We start from the raw sequence: 24,779 nt of genomic DNA, 5'->3' as shown, positions 1-24,779 counted from the left end.
TATCGGGTGTTTGAGTTGAGTTTTACGTCAACTGTGACTAGGCTCTTTTAGTAGTAAATTATAGTTGTTCTTAGTAGTATTTTAGTTTAGCTGTAGTCATTTTAAAATTTTGTATTTCAAATAATTTTTATATAATTTTCCTCCACCCTCCTTTTACAATTTTATTCAAGGACAAGATCATGTTATAACTATGGCCCATGTTTTTACCAAAAATATCTTTTGAGTCCCATATAAACCAACCTATTGACCTTCCAGTCTTCTACCTTAAATCTCCCCTAGGCAATGAAGTTGAACTGTTACATATACTTGATGTCAGGGAGCCCTGGCCTTCTGTCTTGGGAGGACTAAACCTTTCAGAAAGACTCACAAAGTATATGTCTTGAGCTCAGAAAAATCAAGAGGGTCTGTACTCTCTAAACAAAGACTTCCCAAATGGATATCTTACTGCATGATTTGTTCTTACCAATATTGTATCCTCCAAACAACTTCGGGTATACAAACTCAGTCTGAGGTCTATTCCCATATCTACGGCTTTGATCAAAAACTGTTCTCATCATTGAAATATTTAGAACTATGATTTGGACATGTACACATGTCTGCAGAACACTATGTGATATCTTATGACACTGCTTCCATTACTGCATTTGGATTGGCTATACTTTAATCAGTATTGGACTGAACTCTGAGGCTATCTTTACCTTAGAAATAGCACAAAGAGCCACAGTAGTTAGGGATATAGCGCAAAGGGCTGTGGGGGAAAAAGTTGTTGAACAAAGAGCAAAAAAAAAAAAAAAGACACTTTCTATTTAAACAAAACTCCGGGTGGCTTTTTGGCCACATCAGGCTCCAGTTGGCGGGCACCATTTTGCTTTGCCATGCTGGAAGGTGAGAACAGGGAACAGGGGGCCGTTTTTAGGAGTGCAGGGGCGGATTCGCAAGCCACAGGGGAGGCTTCGTGAGCCACAATTTAACAGGGGAAGAGCTGCATTCGGCTCGCGAGCTGCAGGTTGGCCAGCTCTGCCTTAGATGGAACTGCTGAGTACTCACCTAGTGTGGCATGCCCAAAGTGACATTGCTCAAAGAAGAAGAAATGGTTTCTCACTCTGTGCAATAACTGTATCTTTCTGGGTGTGTCTTTCAATCCTAACACTCCACAACCTTCTCTCCTTCCTCTCTGCTTTTGAGTTCTCTGCTATACAGCTTTTTTGTAGAGAAGGAACTGAGTGTGGTTCAGCCATTCTGTATAACAGTGGCACGGAGCATGAGATTGAGTAACATGCACACGTGGGCCAAACGGATGTTGTATTGAGAAAGCTGTGATCACAAGTACGCTGAAAGTGGATCACTTCTAGGGACATAATATCAAAGAGTCACAGTTACTGCACAAAATAAGTAACCGTTTCTTAAATACTGAAATAAGTGCACATAATGAGCTAATTGTTGCCCAGCCATCAGCCCACAGAATTAGGGAATTGTAACTTGCTCCAAGACATCCTCATCTCCTCTGTGCTGAGCAAATCTCTGACTCAGGAATTAAGCACAACATTTTGGAGCAGTACTAAATCTAAAGAGACAAGGGTGAGAGAGTTTGATTGGACTAACTTCTATATAAAATTATATAATATTTCTAATAAGGATGTGAAACGTTAACTGGTAAGCATCCCCCTAAATGGTGATTTTACATCCCTAATTTCTAACAAAATAAGTCACCTTGCCTTTACCTTGTCTTTTTGATATCCTTGGACCAACATAGCTTCAACAAGACATAAATAATGTTCACATTATATTGGGAGTTAAGATTTTGACCTCTTATTTTTTCTTCCTCAGATCATACTGAAGCTAGTTGAAATGTCCACTGCAAGAACTGGAGTCTTTAATACGGTGCTTAGTTATTGCTGTCAGTCCTGGTTATTTCCTACTTCTGATCACACAAGTGCTTTAGAGAATCCCTTCTCAAATGCTGGAAATTATAGTGAACTTATCACAGAGGCCTGTGTCTTTGGAACTATATTTAGGCGCGATCAAAGGTATAAAAATACCTGTATTTCATTAGATTTTCATTATATAGGTGTGATTATATTTGTTCTGATTTTGTCCTTTTTAGCTACTTGGTTTAGTTTTTTGAGATTATCAATGTAAAAGTAGTGAAGTGTTTAGAATGAGTTTTTCTTGCCTTATTCACCTACTTGTGTGTTTTCTCTCCTCTTTCAAATAACATTTCATATGAGAAGACTTATTCAGGATGTCCATACCTTTGTAGAAAATCTTGGAGATGAATGTGCAGCAAATGTTGTCACAGAAAGGTATGCTTTTAATATTTAACATATATAGTCCTTCATTATTGCTGAGAGGTGGAATTACATTATTTGAATGTTCTTTATAGCACTGATTTTCAAATTGTGGGTCACAACTCAGTAGTGGGTCATAAAATGTCAGGTACCGGGTCTCATTGCTGTAGAGAGATCAGATGACCAGTGGGGATACTAAGACAGGCTACTTGCCTGTCTTGGCACCACAGACCATGCTATGCCATGCCCTAGAAGTGGCTGGCAGGAGGCCCAGCTCCTAAGTGATTGGGGGAGCGCACACAAATCCGTGCACTGCCCCTGCTCTGAGCGCTAGCTCCACAATCCCATTGACTAGAAACCTACTGCTGGCTGTTTCTGGGGCGCAGCACTGTCTGTGGTGCTAGGAGAGGCAGGAAGCCTACCTTAGCACCCCCGTTGCACTGGTGTCTGGGAGCTGCTCAAAGTAACCCCCTCCTGCCACTGCCCTGTTCTTCCCCTAAAGCTGGATCCCACTTTTACACTCCAAAGCTCTCATCCTCAGCCCTACCTCAGAGCCCACACTCTAGTTACTTTTTTTCTCCTGACTCAGTTAAAGAAAATTTATGAAAACCTCTCCTTTAAAGCCAAGTTCTTATGAACACATTTGTAAACTCTTCCCTAAATACTAGTAAATCTTATATATTTATGTTCTGTTCCATGTTCTTATGGGATGGTCTAGATAATATTTAATCCTGCCATGAGTGCAAGGAACTGGATTAGATTACCCACCTCTGCCATGCTCCAATAGCTCTAACTGGCCCCTTGCTCTGGGGATGGGTCCAGCCCCCTCCCCCTGTGCCGTTTCTGATAATACATGAATAATCTAATGATTATAATTCACAGATGTAATATACTGCTTACCTTCATAAGATTTGATCCTCTGAAGACTTTTACAAACATATTCACAAAGTCTCACAACATCCCTGCGAGGTTAATATTATACCTATTTTATAGATGGGTAAACACACTCCCTGTGCTTGTACAGGACATTGGCTTGACTGGGAGAGGCATGTCAATTTAAAATAAATCCATTTTTAAATGAATTTTAAAAAAACACCCACATTTTCGTGTCACAGTTCATTTTTTTTTCTAATTAGACATTAGGCCATCTCCATGAAGTGACAGCCTTTCTTTCAGAATTTTCCAGAAAATGCAGTTGTCTCCCACATGTTCTGCTTAATATAACACTTAAGGGTAAGAGGAAAGTCTGGGTTCAAAATTTGGCGGCTTGAGGAGATAGCAACTCATGTTATGCATAAAAGATTTGGCAGGTCTGAACACAGAAATTTGCAGAAGTGTTTGCATGGCAAGAGTTCTATGCCAATCTACATTTTTAGCTGTTCTGGCCAGCTGCCCAGCTTACAAGAAAGACTTGTATCTCCACACAGTCCATTGGCTTTCCTATAGCGTTTCCATACTGTATGGCAATATTGGATAATCCTATTTGTGTGCCAAAAAAACTCTTGCTTCTTATATGGCTATTAAATCCCTAATATGCTTAATAAAGAGTAAATGGAGCCAAACCAAGGTAGTCACATAACCTATCAATAACATGCCTTTGATGTACTTAACAGGAACAATCATTTCTCCCCATAGCCTTTGGTTAGGCTAAATAAGCCAAGATTCTTGGCTCCTCCTAAAGCAATTTATCCATTCCTTTGATCCATTTCCTAGCTCTTTTCTGCACCTATTCTAGTTTGAATTAATCTTACGCCTGGAGAATGTGAATCTCACACAGTATTTCAAATGAAGTTTCATCAGTGACTTGTATAATGGTAATAACACTTCCCTATCCCTGCTTTAAATACATCATCTGATACATCCTAGGAGTGCATTAGCCTTTTTACAGATGTATCATAGTGTTGTCTCATCATAATCCTGTGATTGACCAAAATACCAACAGCTGTTGTTTCCTCAGTCAGAATTCTTCTTGTTAGTCCCTAACTTGCATTCTGCACTATTATATTTCATCCGAATTCCATTACTCTACTTTTCAAGGTTATCCAAATCTTGTGCGATATTCTGATCCTCCTTTGCATTGGCAATATATTCCAACTTTGTGTCACTTGCACATTTTATTACATTCCCATTTTTTGTGCCAAGGTCATCAGTGAAAATATTAAATAAGATTGGTCTGAAGACTGATTCCTTTGCAGCTCCTCTGGTAAACTCCATCTAGCACAGGACTTTCAAACTCTTGGCCCATGGGCCATCTATGGACTGGCGCATATTTGCAATCCAGACCGGGAAACCTGGTGTCCCAGGGTGGGCGGGAGGTGCGTGTTTGAACATATTCCCCAAAGTCCTGCCCCTTCCCACCACCACCTCACCCATTCCCTCTTAGCACCCTGTTACCCGAGTGACCTGGCACTCAGTATTACTGAGGGGGGTCTGGTGCTGGGTAGCAGCAGCAGTCAGGCTTCTCCATGGCAGTGAGAGCCGTGGGAAAGCGGAGCACATTTGTCAGGTGTGCTGCTTCTTTGAGTGATGTCCGTGTGGGCACTCCATTGTAGATGTCAGGCTTATCCCGGCACTGCAGATCGGAGACTTCAATAGCAGTAGTCATCCGGACCGTGCATGTGCCGTCAGCCTCTCTCAACGTTCATGCCCTTTCTCTCATGTGCGCGGTCCGGATCTCCCCAGTTCCTTCGTTGCCGCCTTTGGTCGCAGATGGAGCGAGCTCTTCTCCTCAACTGTTGATCACAAAATTAAGAATTCTGTTAGTTTACTGTTTCTGCACCTAGTTCATATAATAATAATTAGTTATAGTTAATTGTTTAAAAAAAACAGTTTTACAGCTTTTTGAGGTTAAAAAAATAAGAAAGAAAAAGAAGATAAGGAGAGAAAGGACTGAAGTTACACATACTGAGGTGAACTTCTGATAGCTCTCCTCATATAATGCCAGGTTTAAAAAAATGCGACATGTCGTGAGGCCATGCCAGCGTTGGACAGCCGTTTGGCATGTATCAGATGCCTGGGAAAGGCCCATGTGCCTTAGAAGTGTCTGCATTGTTCTAAGCTCACGGCTAGAGCTTGTTGAGATAGGGAGATGTGGTTACGCATGCTCCTCTTTGATAAAGCGCTGCAGTCTGCACACAATGTTCCACTTAGGGCTTCCTCAGAGCCTCCTAAGGCTCAAAAATGCAGAGCGTCTTCCCTGACTATGGGATCTGTGTCAGAGAAGCGCTCTTTGCTGGTACGCTCTTTTCCACGATACCAGTGACCAGGATCAGCACCGCAGATATGCCGGGTACCTCCAGCACTGCTTCACCATGTCCCAGGACACTCTTGGACCGGAAGAGCTGGAACCGAGCACCGTTGGTGCCAACAACATGGAAGGATCCCCGGCACCGAAGGCATCGTTGGCACCAGCAGCTGCACCTCCAAAGGCTCCGGCATGAATGTTGGCGCCACAACTCACAGCATCGACACCACTGGCCGTGCCAACACAAGTACCTCGCCTTTCCCTGGCACTGGACACACCGTATACACCTCCAGAACTGAAAAAGGCACGGACAAAGTCAAATAGACCACTCAGTCCTAGTCCTTCACCGACCTTCTCACTGGCATCAAGATCACCACTACTACACCACAGGTCTCCCTCGCCTCTACCACTGACACCGGGATGTGCATTTCATCACACTGTTCACCCAAGACAAATGTATGTGTCTCTCCTCCTCCTTCACTGAGGGGCTCTCCAACTTCACTCTCCAACTACATTGGGTCGTGAATGCGCTGGAAGAAATGCAGAAGTGCATGTTCCTCTAGGCAGGCGTCACCAAGACCTCGGTATCATGACCATCATAGGTACTATAATGACCAACTGTACTGGTCACATGACCAGCACCAATATCACCCTCCCTCAAGACACTGGTCCCCCTATTGCTACCGATCCCTGCACAAACACCATGAACCGTCCCCTCTGTCTACCCCTGCACAATGCAGCCAACCTCATGTGTCTTTCTTCCCGTACCACAGCAGTCTGAGCTGGAGGAAGGTCAGCTTTCCGAACCACAGGAGCAACAGCTGGATACATAACCCACAGACCAATCCTCCTCTTCACCAGATGAGGCCGTCATCCCTGGGGATACATTTCTCCCAGACGACCTCAAGCAGTTTCAAGAACAGTTTAAAAGAGTGGCCTCTAGGCAGGAGGTCCAGTTAACAGAAGTCCAGGAGAAACAATACCGTCTCCTTAAGAATTTACAACCACCCCAGCATGCAAAAATAGAGCTGCCGATCGATGAAGCAATTATGGAGTCTGCTGAGAAAATATGGCAGAACCCGGCCTCTGTACCCCCTACAAACAAGAGCGCCAACAAAAAATATTTTGTACTGACCAAGGGTTCAGAGTTTTTGTTCTCTCACTCAGAACCAAATTCCCTGGTCGTGGATGCAGCCCAGCAGAGGTAAAAAACTCCACAATATAAGAATGTTGCAGTGGAGAAAGATAGTAAGCGGATTGACCTTTTTGTCAGGAAGATATCTTCTTCCTCGACACTTCTGTTACGCATTGCCAACTCTAGCACTGCTGTTGAATCATGATTTCAACAACTACACTAAACTCACAGCATTGATGGAACATCTACTTGATGCAAAAAGGCCCATTTTAAAATCCATTGTCCAGGAGGGAGTACGCCTCTGCCAGAACTGGGCTGCAAATTACTTTGGATGTGGCGGACACGGGGGTTTGTTCCACAGCCATCGCTATAGTTATGAAGAGGTCCTCCTGGCTTCAAAATGCTGGAGTTCCATGGGAGTTTAGACTAAGGTGGAAGACCTCCTATTCAACAAACAAAAGCTGTTTGCTAAAAAGACAGATGAGGTTCTCCACTTGAGCTAAAACTCAATGACCAGTCTCCGAACCCTGGGGATGTACACACCCCCATTCCGCCGCAAGAAATACATGCCCTTCTAAAGATGTTATGACTTCTTGAAGCCAAGCTACCATCAACGTTTGTTTGACCAGCACCAGCAAATGAGACAAGGTCCCAAAAGAGGCACACCCAAAACAACCACCCCTCCACTCAGCCTGCTAACAAGAAAAACGTTTGACAACCTGGTCGAGGGCTTGCAAACCCCATGCACCACAAACCAACCCAATCTTGCAGTTGCCATTTTCCATCACCGGCTCAAACCTTTTTACCAACATTGGGCCAGCATCACCACCTACTGTTGGGTTCTTGAGAGAACCTGTCAGAACTATGCCATTACATTTGCATCAATAGCCCCAACCTCCCCACCGTCCCCGTCCCTCTTCAGGGACCCTTCTCATGAGCACCAGTTACAACAAGAAGTCCACCGCCTCCTTACCATTGGAGCAGTGGAAAGGGTGCCATGCAAGTTCAGAGGTAAAGGCCTCTATTCCAGTTACTTCCTCACCCAGAAGAAAATGGGAGGTTGGAGACCTGTACTCGATCTTCGAAAACTCAATCGTTACCTGCGAAAGCAGCTTTTCAAAATGGTGACTCTCATGACCATAATTCCAGCACTAGACCACAGGTATTTGTTTGCGGCCCTTGATTTTCAGGACGCATACTTTCATGTAATGATCCACCCTACCCACAGAAGGTTTCTTCGCTGCGTGGTCAGGGAAGACCACTTCCAATATCAAGCTTCTACCCTTTGGAGTCTCCTCAGCATCCAGAGTCGTCTTCAAAAAGTTCACAGTGGTAGCTGCGCACCTCTGCTGACAAGGCATAGAGATTTTTCCCTATCACGACTGCCTTTTGAAGGGTCCAACCAAAGACGAAGCTTCCCACATGGTTGTGATGGCGAGAGAGATGTTCGTGTCTCTGGTCATTTATAATCAGACCTAGAAATCAACACTAGAGCCAACTCAAAACCTAGAATTCATAGGAGCACATTTGGACTCCATGATGGTGAGAGCTCACTTACCTATACAGCGGTACCAGGCCTTACAAGATCTGATTGGAATACTTATCTTAAGCCCTGCCGTATCTGTCCTGTCGTGCATACAGCTCATAGACCACGTGGCAGCCACAACCATATGTGGTCCATTATGCAAGGCTGCATTTTCGGTGCCTGCAACAATGCCTGGCATCAGTGTATGTTCCCACAAGGTACCACGTTGGCAAACGAGTCACTCAGACATCTGCTGTGATATCTTCCTTTCAGCACTGCAGAGCCTGTGGAGAGAGCTTGAAAGCGATTGCTTACCTCTATAGCATCGGGGGATTCCCGTGCTAGCCTTTTTCCCCTTCTAGAAGTTACATGCTGCCAGTTCTCTTCTTGGTCACGTACTGCCCTCTGGCTCTTCTGCCTGCCGTGCTTGAAGGATTAAATGCTGCCTTCTATCGAGGAAGTCTTCATCCTCTCTGATCAAGCGTAGGGTCGACACTTGGGCCTCCAGTTCTCTAATTTTTTCTTCCACAATGTCGACCAGCTTGCACTTGGTGCAGATGAAATCCGTTCTTTCTTCCGGGAGGAAGACAAACATGGCACACGCTGTGCAGGTAACAACAGCAGACCCATCACCAACCATTGCTGCTGTCCTGGAAAAGGGATTTAAAAAGAAAGGCAAGAGAACTTCCCACCCTTCCCTCTCCCCTTCCAAACTCCCTCTCAAAACTCCCTGTTAGCACTCACCTGTTCACAAGCTCCTTGGTCGCTTGACCACTGCCTTATAAAGCCCCTCCCCCTACCGAGGCTTCTAGAATTCAAACTTTAATTAGAAGCCAACAGTTTCCACCTGCCAATCACAGCACAAACTCCATCATGGGGAGGGGGAGGTGGGGAAAAAAAAAGCCTCACTCATAAACATAGGGGAAAATAAATAAATAAATAAATAAACAAAAAACAAAAAAGAACACACACCAACCCTCACTCACAAACACAAGCTCAGCACACAGCAAGAAAGCCCCAAACACAACACCCACTTTCCTCAAGACTCCTGTATCAGCTTCTCCTCTACCTGAAGAACTCCCTCTCTAAAGGCTCACTCAAACAGGGAAAAAAAAAAGCCCAGTAGGCTTGCACTTTCATATGCCATTTCCTTTAGTATTCTTGGATGGAGATTATCTAGCTCCCTTCCTCCCTGATTTTGTTCCATTAAATTGTTTATTTGCTTCCACCCTGAATGGGTAATTTATGCTTCCATATCCTCATTCCCATTAGTCATCCTCACACTGACACTAAGCTCCTCATTACTCATATTAAAAACTTAAAAGAGCCTGGTGGCTCTTACTACATTTAAAAAGCAGAGCTGCAGCATCTGGGACCCACTGCAAGCCAAGGCTGCTCCGTCCTGGCTCACACCGTTTCCCCTACTGTGTGTCTGCCTCTCCTGCCCCTCGCAGAGATGGTACTGGGGGAACCAACTTTTAAGCCGGCTCCTGCTTCCCCCTTGCTGCCTCTGTATCAGAGGATGCAAGGTGGGGGAAGCAACTAGTCGAGTAGTGACTCGACTACCTGATAAGTCTAGGCTTATCGGGCAGTCGACTAGTCATTTACAGGTTAAACTGTGGTTGTCTGTGTGGGTAATTCCCATAATTTCACTACATACAACTTCAGCACTGTACGAGTAACCGGTCCCCCTTGATAGATGGATGAAGAAATCTCTTTACCACATTTGATGAGTGTTTCATTTGAAACATGGAAAAGCTAAAAGACTGTTTGGAATATATTTTGGAATTTTCATTTGCTATATAAGGTGATAACATTTATATTCCTTTGATGTAATACCAAGTATTTATGCAAAATTTATTAACCTTTAGGAATGTCCTCTGAATATCCCCAAGCATCTAGCTTTCTTTGGTCTTCATATTTGTATTTAATAAAATGAAAATATCAAATGAATATTTTAGACAACAAATACATGTGACTTTTTGTAATTTAAGGTTCCACTTGCTTAATAACTGAATTAGTTGATTCTCATTTTTTATTAATAAAATGTTTTACAGTACAAATAGAGATGATCATTATGTGCGAGTTTGTGCCATCAAATTTCTATGCTTGTTGGATGGATCAAATACATTGCACAAGATGTTTATGGAAGACCTTGTCACCAAACTACTTGATAAAGTAAATGTCTATGTTTATTTAATACATACTGTTGGTATAATACTAATTAGCTGAAATATATGGTACTCACAAGTCAAAAGGGTATTATAGAATGGTCAAAATAAGCATATCTAGCTTTGACTTCAATAAATAATATATCTTTTTTTGCCACCAAAAGACCTATCAATGTGATTTGAATATTCCTGGCTATATTATTGCATGATCATGAGATTAGCATTTATTCAGCCAGAACTGAGGAAGTAAGAGTGGCTTAACTTAGGTTTGTTGCTCCATTTATGCTGGGCGGGTTTTTCATTCCACATATTCAAAACATAAGCATCATTGTCTTGAGAATTTGTATTTGGGTTGGTGGAATTGAAAATGCTGTTTTCCCATTGCTTTCTACTGTATTGTCTAACATCTTTTCTTGTTCAATAAACTGTAGGCTATTTGTAAGTATTTCTAAGTGGTTTGGTGTATAGAAATAAAGTTTTTGGATGATCTTCAGCAACCCTGTAGTTACTCTATCCCCAGTGCTGACAAAAAGTATTGCAAAGCTGACATAGCTACAATGAGAGGATTACCTGCCCCATGGGTGCATGTAAGCTCCTACAGCAATCCTTTCTTATGTCTACTGTAGGACCTTGGCCCAGGGCTTCCATGTACTCCCGCAATTCCTCAGCAGCCCAACACTGTGACATTTAATTTCAAAAAGGGGAACTATGAAAAAACGAGGAGGTTAGTTAAACAGAAATTAAAAGGTACAGCAACTAAAGTAAAATCCCTGCAAGCTGCGTGGACACTTTTCAAAGACACCATAAGAGGCCCAACTTAAATGTATACCCCAAATTAAAAAACATAGTAAAAAAGAACTACTAAAAAAGAACCACCGTGGCTTAACAGCCATGTAAAAGAAGTAGTGAGAGAGAGAAAAAGGTCATCCTTTAAAAAGTGGAAGTCAAATCCTAGTGAGGTAAATAGAAAGGAGCATAATAAACGCTGCCAAACTAAGTGTAAAAATGTAATAAGAAAAACCAAAAAGGAGTTTGAAGAACAGCTAGCCAAAAATTCAAAGATAATAATACAATGTTTTTTAAGTACATCAGAAGCAGGAAGCCTGTTAAACAACCAGTGAGGACCCTGGATGATCGAGATACAAAAGGAGCACTTAAAGACAATAAAGTCATTGTGGAGAAACTAAATGAATTCTTTGCTTCTGTCTTCATGGCTGAGGATGTTAGGGAGATTCCCAAACCTGACCCGTCCTTTATAGGTGACAAATCAGAGGACGTGTCACAGATTGAAGTATTATTAGAGGAGGTTTTGGAATTCAATTATAAACTTAACAGTAACAAGTCACCAGGATCAGATGGCATTCACCCAAGAGTTCTGAAAGAACTCAAATGTGAAATTGCAGAACTATTAACTATGGTTTGTAATCTATCCTTTAAATCAGCTTCTGTACCCAGTGACTGGAAGATAGCTAATGTAATGCCAATATTTAAAAAGGGCTCTAGAGACGATCCCGGCAATTACAGACCGGTAAGTCTAACGGCAGCAGCGAGCAAATTAGTTGAAGCAATAGTAAAGAATAAAATTGTCAGATATATAGAAGAACATAATTTGTTGGGCAAAAGTCAACATGGTTTCTGTAAAGGGAAATCATGTCTTACTAATCTATTAGAGTTCTTTGAAGGGATCAACAAACATGTGGACAAGGGGGATCCAGTAGATACAGTGTACAAAGCCTTTGATAGGGTTCCTCACCAAAGGCTCTTACGTAAAGTAAGTTGTCATGGAATAAGAGGAAAGATCCTTTCATGGACTGAGAACTGGTTAAAAGACAGGAAACAAAGGGTAGGAATAAATGGTAAATTTTCAGAATGGAGAGGGGTAATTGTGGTGTTCCCCAAGGGTCAGTCCTAGGACCAATCCTATTCAACTTATTCATAAATGATCTGGAGAAAGGGGTAAACAATGAGGTGGAAAAGTTTGCAGATGATACTAACTGCTCAAGGTAGTTAAGACCAAAGCAGACTGTGAAAAACTTCAAAAAGATCTCTCAAAACTAAGTGATTGGGCAACAAAGTGGCAAATGAAATTTCATGTGGATAAATGTAAAGTAATGCACATTGGAAAAAATAATCCCAAATATATATACAATATGATGGGGGCTAATTTAGCTACAACTAATCAAGAAAGAGATCTTGGAGTCATCATAGATAGTTCTCTGAAGAAGTCCACAAAGTGTGCAGCAGCAGTCAAAAAAGCAAACAGGATGTTAGGAATTATTAAAAAAGGGATAGAGAATAAGACGGAGAATATATAAGGGCAATAAGACCACTGCGTACAGATATGGTGGTCTCATCTCAAAAAAGATATCCTGGCATTAGAAAAGGTTCAGAGAAGGGCAACTAAAATGATTAAGGGTTTGAAATGGGTCCCATATGAGGAGAGATTAAAGACTAGGACTTTTCAGCTTGGAAAAGAGGAGACTAAGGGGGGATATGATAGAGGTGCCGGAGCCGGCCTCGGGCGCATGGCGCACGGTGAGCCCCGGCCCCGGGAGTGCGGTGAAGTGGCCGCCCACACTCCGGGTGCATGGCTCATGGGGAGCGCCGGCCCCAGGTGCACGGCTATGGAGTGGTGGGGGCACCGGCACCGGGCACCCGGCAAAGTGTCCGGGCACGTGGCTTTGGGGGAGGGGGGGCTGCCGGCCCTGGGCGCGGCTATGGGGGGCCCCGGCCCCAGGCATGTGGCTCATGGGGGCGTAGCATATGCGCAGCCCCGCCCCCTGGTGCGCGAGTGTCTCCGCCCTCTGGTGCCCGGCAGGCGAACGGCCATGCCCCCTGGCGCCCAGCGACATCAAATGGCTGGTGACCACTGATCTAGACTGCCTGGCTACTATCTTTTGAAAAAGTGGCTTGCTTTTTTGAAAGTACTGGTTGTAGTCTAGACGCTCTTTTTTGAAAAAAGCCTCTTTCAGAAAGAGGCTTGCAATCTAGACGTAGCCATAGTGTGCCTCTCTGTCCTCTTCTGGAGACAGTACCACATAGAGGTTTATGAATTGGCTACGGCCTTTGAGCAAATAAAGATGAGTCTTTCAGTTCAGACAGTGTCTTCAGTTCAGTTCAGGCTCCTTGTGTTTTTAGATCCACAGGTGTCAAAGGTTCAATCTCTACTGCCAGTGACCCACCAATGGTATGTCTACACAGCATCTAAATACCTGAGGCTGGCCCATGCATGCTGATTTGATGAGCTTGTGGGGCTCAGGCTGCAGAGCTATTTCATTGCTGTGTAGGCGGACAGGCTTAAGATCGAAGCCTGGATTCTAGGACGCTGCAGATAAGGAAGGTCCCATAGCTCAGACTCCAGTCTGAGCCTTTAAACAGTGCTGCAGCCTGAGCTCTACAAACTCAGATTAACTGGCACAGACTAGCCACAGGTTTTTCTTCGCTGTGTAGGCATGCCCTATGGGCATATATTACGATTCTCTTATGATTGTAATGAAGGGCTTGGGAACCTAGAGATTTCATATGGACATTCTTTATTGTTTAAATCTAAAAAAGAACTACACAAAGAGTGAACAAGCAAAACCCTAAATAAATTATGAGTTCATATTATGCTGTTAGCATGTGACTTGAACTTCCAGAATGCTACACACTCACACACAAAAGTTAAGGTGTGTAGCATTCTGGAGGTTCAAGTCCCATGCTAACAGCATAACATGAACTCATATCACTTTCAGATATTTTGATAAATAAAAAGGAGACTATATAGGGAAATACATGTCTGATCTAAAGTTAAATTAGTGTGTTGTATTAACAGCTGCTTAATACTTGATTTATTTGACCTATTTCCTCTCCATACAATTTTTTTTTGTTTCTGAGCTCCAATGTATATGTTTTTTTTTACTAGAATGGCAGTTAAAAACTGAGCCAAACTCCAGAACTGAATGATTGCAGCATTTATAGTAGTATCAAAATGCTAATCCCAAATTCAATTTGGACTACTCAGAGCAGATATTTCTTCATTTGGATGTTCATTTTTGAAAGTAGGAGCTTTAATACGTATTTTGTACAACTAAATGTCAATTTGAGAGCCCTAATTTAGGCAATTTAGTTTGAAAACTGGTATCAGTGTTTCTGTTTATGCTGCATTTTCTGTAAATTTCTTGTTTCATGTAGATGCTGCTTTTGGAAAATCTTTTGGATACATTCTTTCAAATGAAATCTCAACACCTAAGATTTGTATGCTTGTACATTAAGATAAGGATGGGCCTTTAATTTTGCTAACTATCCTCACTAACTTCAGATACTTTTTGTGCGGATTTCAAAATGTAATTCTAAAATACCAATACATTAAGACACTGCAATTTGCTTAGTTCAGAATAATACTGAAAGAGCTATTGAAGAGACTACTTACACCTAGGGTTTCCATTTAATAAATTTTAAAAGTTTAAAGGACTTGTTACATGTACTCTGAATTTCTTTTCAGGATGAACTGGTTTCCAAATCTAGAACACGCTATTATGTGAACTCTTTACAACACAGAATTAAAAATCGGTTATGGCAAACACTGTTAGTTATTTTTCCAAAACTTGATCAGGTATTACCTTTATTACATAATTGCTTCTATTTTACAGGATATATTTGTGTAACAGGAATTTTATTAAGCAAAATTGAATATTAAAGGGGGTAGGAAATTTCATAAATATTTGATCTATGTTTGCAGTTAGCATCTGGAAGTGCAGTGTAATGTAAACCTCATTCCTGACACATGAACTCTCATGTAAGATTTTCTAAAAAGATAAAATGTACATTATAACAGATTATAACAGATTAGACTGTTAATGTTATTTACATGAAAGCTGACTAATTCAGTTATCTGTATGTGCAGTCTTAATACTGGATCCTGTAAATGGCTCCACATGGGTGTTCTCCTGTGCCTCCAGGAAGTCTGGCTGATTCCAGTAGACTTCTGTAGAGGCACAGGGATGTGAACAGGTGGGATCCATTTGCAAAATTTAGTCCTTAAGTTCTGTATAGCCAACACTTACATTTTGTAGTGATTTGTGCCTTCAAATATCCTAGACGAATTGCTGATTCTATTTTTCATTTAATAAAAATATTACTATTTAAAATATTCAGAATGTTTAGGATTTACTTTTCTTAATTTGTTTGAATTTCATTTATTTTTCTTCTAATGGAATATTTTGCATTTTTGGATAGACTGTCATAATGCACTTAAAACACAGTGCCTGACATAGAAAGAATTGAAAGAAGCCATTGAAAGAATTGTACCAGTGCTATATTCAATCTCTAGAACAGGTAGAGTGATGACCTATATTTTGGCACAGCAGTATAATTTTTAATAATATAAAAGTTCAAAAGATACTCTCTTTATTCCCACTTCATATGAGTTGGTTTATATAAAACAGTGGTTTTGAAAGTAAGATGTATTGTTAATTAACAGTTTTAATGAAAAACACACAGCACTTCTTTCCACCCCCTCACTGAAAAATAAAGGACCACCTTCTGCTGTGTGTTGAGGTTAACATATTTGGCTGGTTAGGGCAGCAGGAGGCTAAAGCAGCAGTTCTGTAGCATGCTTCTTTTTGGCCCCAGATATCTCCGCATCCCCCATGAAGAATAAATTTTTTCCCATGTTGGTGAACATGTAGCATATAGATATAAAATGTATCTATTCAATATTGTTGCTCTGATTGTTTTAAAGTGTTTCAAATATTATTACAGGAACAAATTAAAGTAAAGTTTTTTTTTCTATTGAAACTTTATGATGCCTAATCAGTAGGGGGTAAATTTTATTTTGCTCAGAATTTTTTGGCTGGGACTCTTGACAAGATTTTTCAGACTGGATTTGGTAACAATCAAGCATCCATAAAATACTTAATAGAATGGATTATCATCTTGATTCTACATAGATATCCCCAGTTTCTTGGAAAATTCTGGAATTGTTTCTGCTATGTAAGTAAGAATTTTGACAAATATTTATTTTAATCTTGCTGGTAGAAGTGTTCAAAACATTTCTGTTTTGTATGTGGGAAGAAGTAGGATGATGTACTTGTATCCTATGGGATGAAAATGTACTTTCTAGTCTATTTGTTGCTGAAGGGGATGATAGATAACATATATTAGTGATAAACGTTTTAAAATTAGAAGGCCCCGATAACTTACATCCAAAAATAATAGAAGAGGTTACTAAAGGAGATCTGTGAACTGCTCATATTAACTTGTAATACACTGTGAAGTGCTGGAGAAGGTCTAGAAAACTGTAAGAGTGTTAATTTTGTGCCATTATAAAAAAAAACGGAAAGTGGGACAACCTAACCAGGTTGGTTAGTTGACACCAATTCCAGGCAAGTAATGGAAAAGTTCATACAGGATTTAATTTACAAAGAATTAAAGACTAGGTCTGTAACTACTGCCAGTTATCATAATGGTTCTGTGGGAAACAGATTTTGTCAAACAAACCTGATGTCACTCTTCGAAATTCTAAACTTGGCTGATAGCTCTAACTGTGTGTATATAAAAGGCTTTTCTAAAACATTTGACTTAGTGCTGCATGACATTAATTAAAAAACAGTATTATATAAAAAGCACACATTAAATGGTAAAAACTGGCTCACTAACAGACCTCAAAAATAGTTGTTTTTGGGGAAACTACATTGAATGGGGATGCTTCTAGTGAGGTTTTGCAAGTCTGACACAATTCAGCATTTTCATCAGTACTTTGAAAATGCATATAAAATCATTACTGATAAAATGTGCAGACAATACCAAGATTGGCACAGTTGTAACGAAAAGGCAGTTATGCAGAGTGATTTGGATTGCTTGGTAAAATGGCTTGCTCAAATGAAATATGTTTTAATACTCGAAATGAAAAGTTAAGCATCTAGAAACAAAGCATTCAGGCCATATCTACTGAATGGGGGGGACTATATTCTGGAAAACAGTGGCTCTGAAAAGGATTTTTAGGGGTCATAGTGGACACACAACTCAGCATGGGCTCCTTATGTATTGTGACAGAAAGGGCTGATGAGATCCATGGGTGAATACCCAGGAAGTAGGAATAGGCAGGTGATTTTACTTAAGCACACAGTACAGGCAGTCCCCGAGTTACGCGGATCCGACTTATGTCGGATCCGCAGTTACGAACGGGGTTTGCTCCGCGTCTCCCTGGTCTGCTGGAGACCAGCAGACGAGGGAGACGGGGAGCAAAGCCTCTGAGGATGCCGGCAGCGGGACAGCTGCGGCGCGTCTGGGCTGTCTGCTGCCCGCGTGCTCCGCGGCTTTGCTCCATGACTCCCTGGTCTGCTGGTCTCCAGCAGACCAGGGAGATGCGGAGCAAAGCTGCGGAGGACCCGGGCGGCGGGACCGCGGTGCGTCTCGGTCCGCCGCCCGCGTCTCCCTGGTCTGCTGGGGCGCGGGGGGCAGCTAGTACACCCCTCTCCCCCCTCAGCAGACCAGGCTTTTCTCCGGATGCCTGTGGTAGAGCAGCTGGGGCACTGCCGGTTGGTCCCGCAGCGCCGCTCTAGGCGCTACTGGACCAATCCGGCAGCACCCCAGCTGCTCTGCCCCAGGCGTCCTGATTCAGCCGCTGCTGGTCAGTTTCAGCAGCGGCTGAATCAGGACGCCTGGGGCAGAGCAGCTGGAGTGCTGCTGGGTTGGTCCAGTACCGCCGAGGAGCGGCGCTACTGGAGCAACCTAGCAGCACCCCAGCTGCTCTGCCCCAGGCGTCCCCAAGTTAGCCTCTGCTGAAACTGACCAGCGCTGACTACAGGAAGCCCGAGGCAGAGTTGCTCTGCCCCGGGCTTCCTGGAATCAGCCGCTGATCAGTTTCAGCAGCAGCTGACTTGGGGACGCCTGGGGTTCTTAAGTTGAATCTGTATGTAAGTCGGAACTGGCGTCCAGATTCAGCCTGATGAAACTGATCAGAGGCTGATTCCAGGAAGCTCGGGGCAGAGCAACTCTGCCTCGGGCTTCCTGTAGTCAGCTGCTGGTCAGTTTCAGCAGCGGCTGAATCTGGACGCCAGTTCCGACTTACATACAGATTCAACTTAAGAACAAACCTATAGTCCCTATCTTGTACGTAACCCGGGGACTGCCTGTACTAGTAATACCAGTACTGGTGTCCAAATTTTAAAAAGAGTATTGAAAAATGGAGAAGGTGAAGAGAAGATCCACAGAAATTGAGGGCTTCAGAAAATGCTTTGCAGTAAGAAACTTCAAGAGCTTAATCTGTTTAATTTATCAGAAAGGTGATCAAGAGGTTACTTGATTACTGTGCATAAATATCTTCACAAGAGAAAATATGAAGTACTATGAGGCTCTTTAAAGTCACAGAGAAAGGCATAACAAGAGTTATTGGCTGGAAGCCAAAGCCAGACACATTAAAAACGTTTCCCCAATTTTAATTTGAAACAGTGAGGGTGATTAACCTTTGGAACAAATTACCAAATAGAGTAATGAGTTCTCCTTCTCTTAAAGTCTTCAAATCCAGACTGGATGTCTTTAGCAAAATACAAATTAAGCTTTACTCAAAAATTAGTTATTGGACTCAAGATGGCAGTTGGATGAAATGTAGGGAATTGTGATGCATAGGAGGTCAGGCTAGGTGATCTAGTGCAATGTTTCTCAACCAGGTGTTTGGGGTTGGGAGTGAGCAGGTTTCAGGGGATCTGCCAAACAGAAAGCCAAGCTCTGCCACATGTGACTGCAGCCCAAGGCCCCAAGCCGTACCACCCAGGGCTGAAGTTGAAGCCTGAGCAACTTAGCTTTGTTGTTTTGTGGCGCCACAGGCAATTTCTTTGCTTGCTATCACCCAGTGCCACTCTAGTAGAAAAACAGTTCTGGCACAGCTGAGACATGCAATTTTTATAGCATGTTTCAGGGGGCATCAGAAAGAAAAAGGTTGAGAACCCCTGTCTATAGTGGTCTTTTCTTGCCTTAAACTCTGAATTATTAGCATGGCATATAATTTATATTTGTGAAATATGATGATGTCCTTTTCCCAGATTCTCAATTTGACCAAATGGACTTTGGGAGCATTATTTTTAGGTCGTTTTTCAATTTAAGGTCAATTTTAAAAAATTAACAGAATTTAAAAGATACTGGAATGGGCACATGGGAAACCAAATCTTCCTTATTTTTCCACAGAACAGGTACAGCAAAAGTAACAGTAGGACGAGCTTTCCTAAGTTGTTTCATCAATGTGCTTCAACCCTATTACACTGAAAGTAACAGAACAGTCTCCTCGCTAGTTGAGTTCCAGTCAGTCTTTTTTCTTTTCTTTTTCTTCTCTTTTCCCCCTCTTTTCTCTTTTTCCCCCCTCTTCCCTCTTTTCTCTTTGAAAATTTGTTGTGATTTCTTTTATTTCATATATATTATCATATAGTTAATATTGGTTAAAATGTATATAACTAAAATCATATTATTGTATAAAATATACTTGATTTTTTTAATAAACAAGTGTTGATATAAAACATGTTTTTCCCGCATCTTTAATCATGCTCATTATGGCTACAAAGACTGAAGGTATAATTAGAGTTTATAGAACACTTTGTGAAGTTAAAAAAAAAATTAAATACAACATTTTTACATTTGTTGCATTCTCTACACATCAGGGTGAAGACAAGCTTAAAACCAGCATCTGTACATTTTTATCTGTGTTGTCTCACTTTGATATTATTCTTGAAAACGTCTCTGAGCAGGTAAGTTCAAATTACTGAAAACCAGGACAAACATTTAAAGGAATGCTCTCAATTGCATTACATGGTGATTTTAAAAAATTGTTTGTAATAGTTTCTTATAATCTTGAGGAAATGTTTGTTTCCCTAATAATTTAGTCTCTCTCTCTTAATTTGGCAGGTGTTAGCTTTTCCTGTGTTCTTTGAAATTGTTAATATGCCATTAGTTGAATTGACTTCTGAAATCTTTTTCAGAGGGATAGCCATGTTAGTCTGTTTGTCTGACAGCTTTCACAGAGTAAATATGTCTTTTTTTTTAACAGAAGAAGGTGACCTCATTGTCTTCCTTCTAAACTCTCCTTTGCTGTAATGCCTATAAGAAATATTAGATTGTTGGGCCTATAGTGCGCAGAGATCACAGCCTCGTATGCTAAGAATGTTAAAGATTAGTCGACTATAGAATAAGCATTTGCTAGTCTTTTGACTAGTCGATATCCCCCCCCTTTGCTGCCTCTTTCGATAGAGGCAGCGGGGGGGGTGGGGAGGAAGGGGTACTTCAAAGTGGTCGATATCCCCCCCCCCTTGCTGCCTCTATATTAGAGGCAGCGGGGGAGGAGGGGAGTGTACTTCAAAGTGGTAGCTGCTGTTACACAGCGGTGCTGCCACTTTGAAACTCCAAGGTGGCCGTGGATCAGCTGTGCAGCGGGCTGCCCCTTTAAAATGCCACCTCTGTGCGATTCAAAGGGGCAGCCATGGAGCCCGGAGTCACCTGAGGACTCCCCCGCTGACCCCAGTCTCCATGGCTTTGAAATGCACAAGAGCGCACCTCCCCCCGGGGACTCTTGTGCATTTCAAAGCAGGCGCGCAGCGTACAGTCCGGAATCATCAGGACTTCCCGCTGGCCCCAGGCTGTACGTAGAGTTCTGCATTCCTCCTTTGAGCAGGGGCTCTTGTACATTTCAAAGGAGGAATGCAGAAGTGCCTATCGACTAGTCAGTTAACCGCATTTTAACATCCTTAATGCTGACCAATGTTCTCATGGTTTCCTGTTTCTCCCTGTCTAGCTGAATGTACCCATCTGTTGACTTATACTTAGGTTGCACATTCTTTTGGGCTGGAAACATTTTTGTTCTGTGTTTTTGTAGCATTTAGCACAAAGGGCCCCTGGCCCAGGACAGGGGCTACTGGGTATCTGATAAAACAAATAGTAAGTAATATTTTGGTGTGTTTACAACTGAAAGTCGATGGGAGTTTAAACATATATAGATAAGATCTGTATTTGTTTGTTTTTTAAAGCCAATTAAGCTAATCAGAAGCAAGCTACTCATTCTGGAATAAAAGTATCCACACCTGGGCTGTGTCTACACTGGCCACTTATTCCGGAAAATCAGCCTCTTTTCCGGAATAACTTGCCAGCTGTCTACACTGGCCCCTTGAATTTCCGGAAAAGCACTGACGATCTACTGTAAAATCATCAGTGCTTTTCCGGAAAAACTATGCTGCTCCCGTTCGGGCAAAAGTCCTTTTCCGGAAAACTGTTCCGGAAAAGGGCCAGTGTAGACAGCACAGATTTCTTTTCCGCCAAAAAGCCCCGATCGCAAAAATGACGATCGGGGCTTTTTTGCGGAAAAGCGCGTCTACATTGGTACGGACGCTTTTTCGGAAAAAGTGCTTTTCCAGAAAAGCATCCTGCCAATGTAGACGCGCTTTTTCCGGAAATACTTATAATGGAAAACTGTTCCGTTTTAAGCATTTCCAGAAAAGGGTGCCAGTGTAGACGTAGCCATGGAGTTATTCATTTCTGTAGAGACAAGCTTGTGGTTCTGAGAGATGTGAACTGTTCCATTTAGGTGAAATGGATTATTAAATTGAAACCTAAAGATTGCAAGTTAAATGAAACAGTGTTAAGTATTTCAGTGCTGACCATCGTAACAAAACATGAGCTAAAGATCTTATCTTACCATCCCAAACTATTTTCTGTGCTCTGCAGGAATAAAATGCTATGATGAGTCAAAATTGTAAAGAATATTTTTCCTTCTCTAGAAACCAGTTCTGAAGAAAGCTCTTCTTGTTGTTCTGCAGTGGTGTTTCAACCACAATTTCAGTGTTCGTCTTTATGCATTAGTAGCTCTCAAAAAAATCTGGGGCATGTGCAAAGCATTGTGTGTGGAAGAATTTGAAGTTTTGACACCAGTTATTGAATCAAGTCTTCATCAAGTAGAAAACATGCATTGTGCAGGGTAAGTAAAATATTTCTGATTTAGAATCCAGCTCTTCCATCTATCTTTTTTGGATTTCAGAGATGTATCATTTGTAATGTCCGAGGACTTTCTTAAATCACTTGTTTAATCATGTCAAGTAGTACTTGATAATCTTTGTGATTTTGATGTTTCACCTAATTTAAGTAGAATACTTAGAAAAGGGATTTTAAATACATGTAATAAGCAGATAAAATGAAACTATAGAAAACATTTATCATTCTCTGTGTTTCAGAATTAAAAGGTTTCATTTAATATGAATCCTTAGTAGAAAGTTCTGCATTCAGTTGACAAATATCGTGCTTGGTTGAGAATGTGAGCAGACTGTTATTCAGACTATCTGCGGCGTAATGGAGATGAGCTTAGAACAAGGGTGGGGAACCTCAGGCCCGGCGGGCTGGATGCAGAGTCTGGCTTGCCTGGATTTGGCCCCCAAGGCTCAGGGCACCCCCCAGACTTGGGGAGTCTGTGCTGGCACTGCTCCTCCCCACAGGACTGGTGCACAAAAAAATCTACTAGGCTGGGCCCCCCAGGCTCTGGTGTGAGGTTAATGGGAGTGTCTCTGTCTCTTCAGTCAGTGAGGCATTTGGTTGGTTATTTGGTTTTGAGTTTTTTGTTTTGTTTTGTTTTGTTTTGCTTCTCTTGTGTGTGCAGCCCCCGACTGATTTTTCTGTGGATCAGTGGCCCCTGACTCAAAAAAGGTTCCCCACCCCTGGCTCAGAAGCTTGAGGAACAGGGCTCATAGCTTTTTATAGTGTTTGTCCTGAATTTTCTTATCTTGACTCCCAGACTGAAAAACAAACAAAGCTTATTATCTAATATATACAGTAAATTTGTATTTGTTTTCCTTGCATTGCAAATTAGGCTAGTTTGTCAATATAACATGTTTACAAAGTACTGATATTTAAATGTTTAATCTAACAGATTGTTTTCCAGAAGATTTGTACTTCTTGGCTATCTATAAAGGAATGCCAGTAGTTATATGCCCCTGTGTTTAGAATTAGGCTATGTCTAGGCTACAGGGTTTTTTCCAAAAAAGTGGCCTTTTTTCAAAAAAACGTCACCTGCGTCTAGACTGCCGCTGCGTTCTTTCGAAATTAAATCAAAAGAACTTGGCGGGTTTTTTTGGACAGGGGTAAACCTCATTTTGAGGAAGAATGCCTTTTTTCGAAAGAGCTCTTTCGAAAAAAGGTGTTCTTGACCACTAACAGGGCTTTTTCGAAAGAGAGCATTCAGATTGCCTTTTTTTATCACTTTTTCGAAAAAGTTGTGGCTGTCTAGACGATCTCTTTCAAAAGAAGCTTTTCCGAAAGATTCTTTCAAAAGAAGCATGTAGTCTAGATGTACCCTTACAGTTGAAGCCATATTTTTTGAATTAATTGTAATTGATGAGTTTTTTAAATTAACAAGTTCCTAACATTGAACATCTCAAAATTACAGTAGGTATGGTATATAAGTTGCAGGATGGTGCACTGTATATCCTTCAATTATACCACTGCAAAATTATGCTAAGTGAATTGAAGGTACTGGAATATCTCTCTCATTTTGTGATCTTTTCCCAATATTTCGTATAAATGGCCATATGTAAGATTGGTGCTCATAAAATCCAGGTTCTCCTGTATGTAAAGGATTGTTTATATGGGAGTTTCATGTTCAAAGTATAACATTTAGTGAGCACCACGAAGTCCTTGCTGGGTGTAGGATCCTATCACAAAACCTAAAATGAAAAGGATGGCATGTTAATAATAAACTGCTAACAATCTATTCATTTATCTCTCTACTCCACCTCTAATTATATGTGCGCAAACGTGGATCTTTTTATCTGCCAAGACTTGAGAAATTAGGTTTCTCCTGCAAATATTCGGTATCACTGAAACCGAAAGAAATAAAATGTTGAATGTGGCTCCTTGCACTATTTCAGGTGCTTGTAATTTCACTAAATATGGCAAGAGAAAGAGAAGGTTGAAATAATAAAGAAATTGATTATCGGCTATTTTTGCAGTGTACTTATTTGTAATTAGGTTGACATGAACATGCCTCCTATTACTGTTTTGGAATCTTAACCAATTTAGTTTATCTTTCTTTCATCTGTATTGTCACCATTTACAAATCCTCTTATTCTGAGTTCCCGAGAGAACTTTTGTTGCCCTTTTCTGAGGCTACATCTTGACTACGGGTTTTTCTGGAATACTGGAAGTATCGCAGAAAGACTCCACCACATCCAGGGAACACGTCTGTTCTTCCGCTTTTTTTGCAGAAGAGCAGACGTGCTCTTTTGGAAGCCCCGTCTTCCTCCTTCCACAAGGAAGAAGGGCTCTTCCAAAAGAGGAGGTTTTTCTGAAATTTGGCCCAGTGTAGACAGGCCAAATTTCGGAAAAGCCTCTTCCGACAAAACTATCAGAAAAAGATATGCAAATTGTGGAGTGCAATTTGAGTACCTTTTTCTGATTAAAATATTGTAGT

General features: G+C 41.6%; 1 protein-coding gene across 1 annotated transcript in view; it reads left to right on the top strand.

Moving 5' to 3' along the window:
- The window catches only part of TARBP1 (tRNA guanosine 2 -O-methyltransferase TARBP1), a 99,810-nt gene that overhangs the window by 56,018 nt on the left and 19,013 nt on the right, over positions 1 to 24,779 (top strand). Inside the window, exons 18-24 of the mRNA XM_075924760.1 lie at positions 1,828 to 2,027; positions 2,232 to 2,303; positions 10,250 to 10,370; positions 14,847 to 14,957; positions 16,187 to 16,336; positions 19,996 to 20,082; positions 22,102 to 22,298. Of these exons, the coding sequence (XP_075780875.1) occupies positions 1,828 to 2,027; positions 2,232 to 2,303; positions 10,250 to 10,370; positions 14,847 to 14,957; positions 16,187 to 16,336; positions 19,996 to 20,082; positions 22,102 to 22,298 (938 nt within the window). The remainder of the gene's footprint in view (positions 1 to 1,827; positions 2,028 to 2,231; positions 2,304 to 10,249; positions 10,371 to 14,846; positions 14,958 to 16,186; positions 16,337 to 19,995; positions 20,083 to 22,101; positions 22,299 to 24,779) is intronic.

The sequence above is a fragment of the Pelodiscus sinensis genome, chromosome 3 (genome assembly GCF_049634645.1).
Source record: "Pelodiscus sinensis isolate JC-2024 chromosome 3, ASM4963464v1, whole genome shotgun sequence".
NCBI lineage: Eukaryota > Metazoa > Chordata > Testudines > Trionychidae > Pelodiscus > Pelodiscus sinensis.
This window is presented reverse-complemented; position numbering and strand designations above follow the sequence as displayed.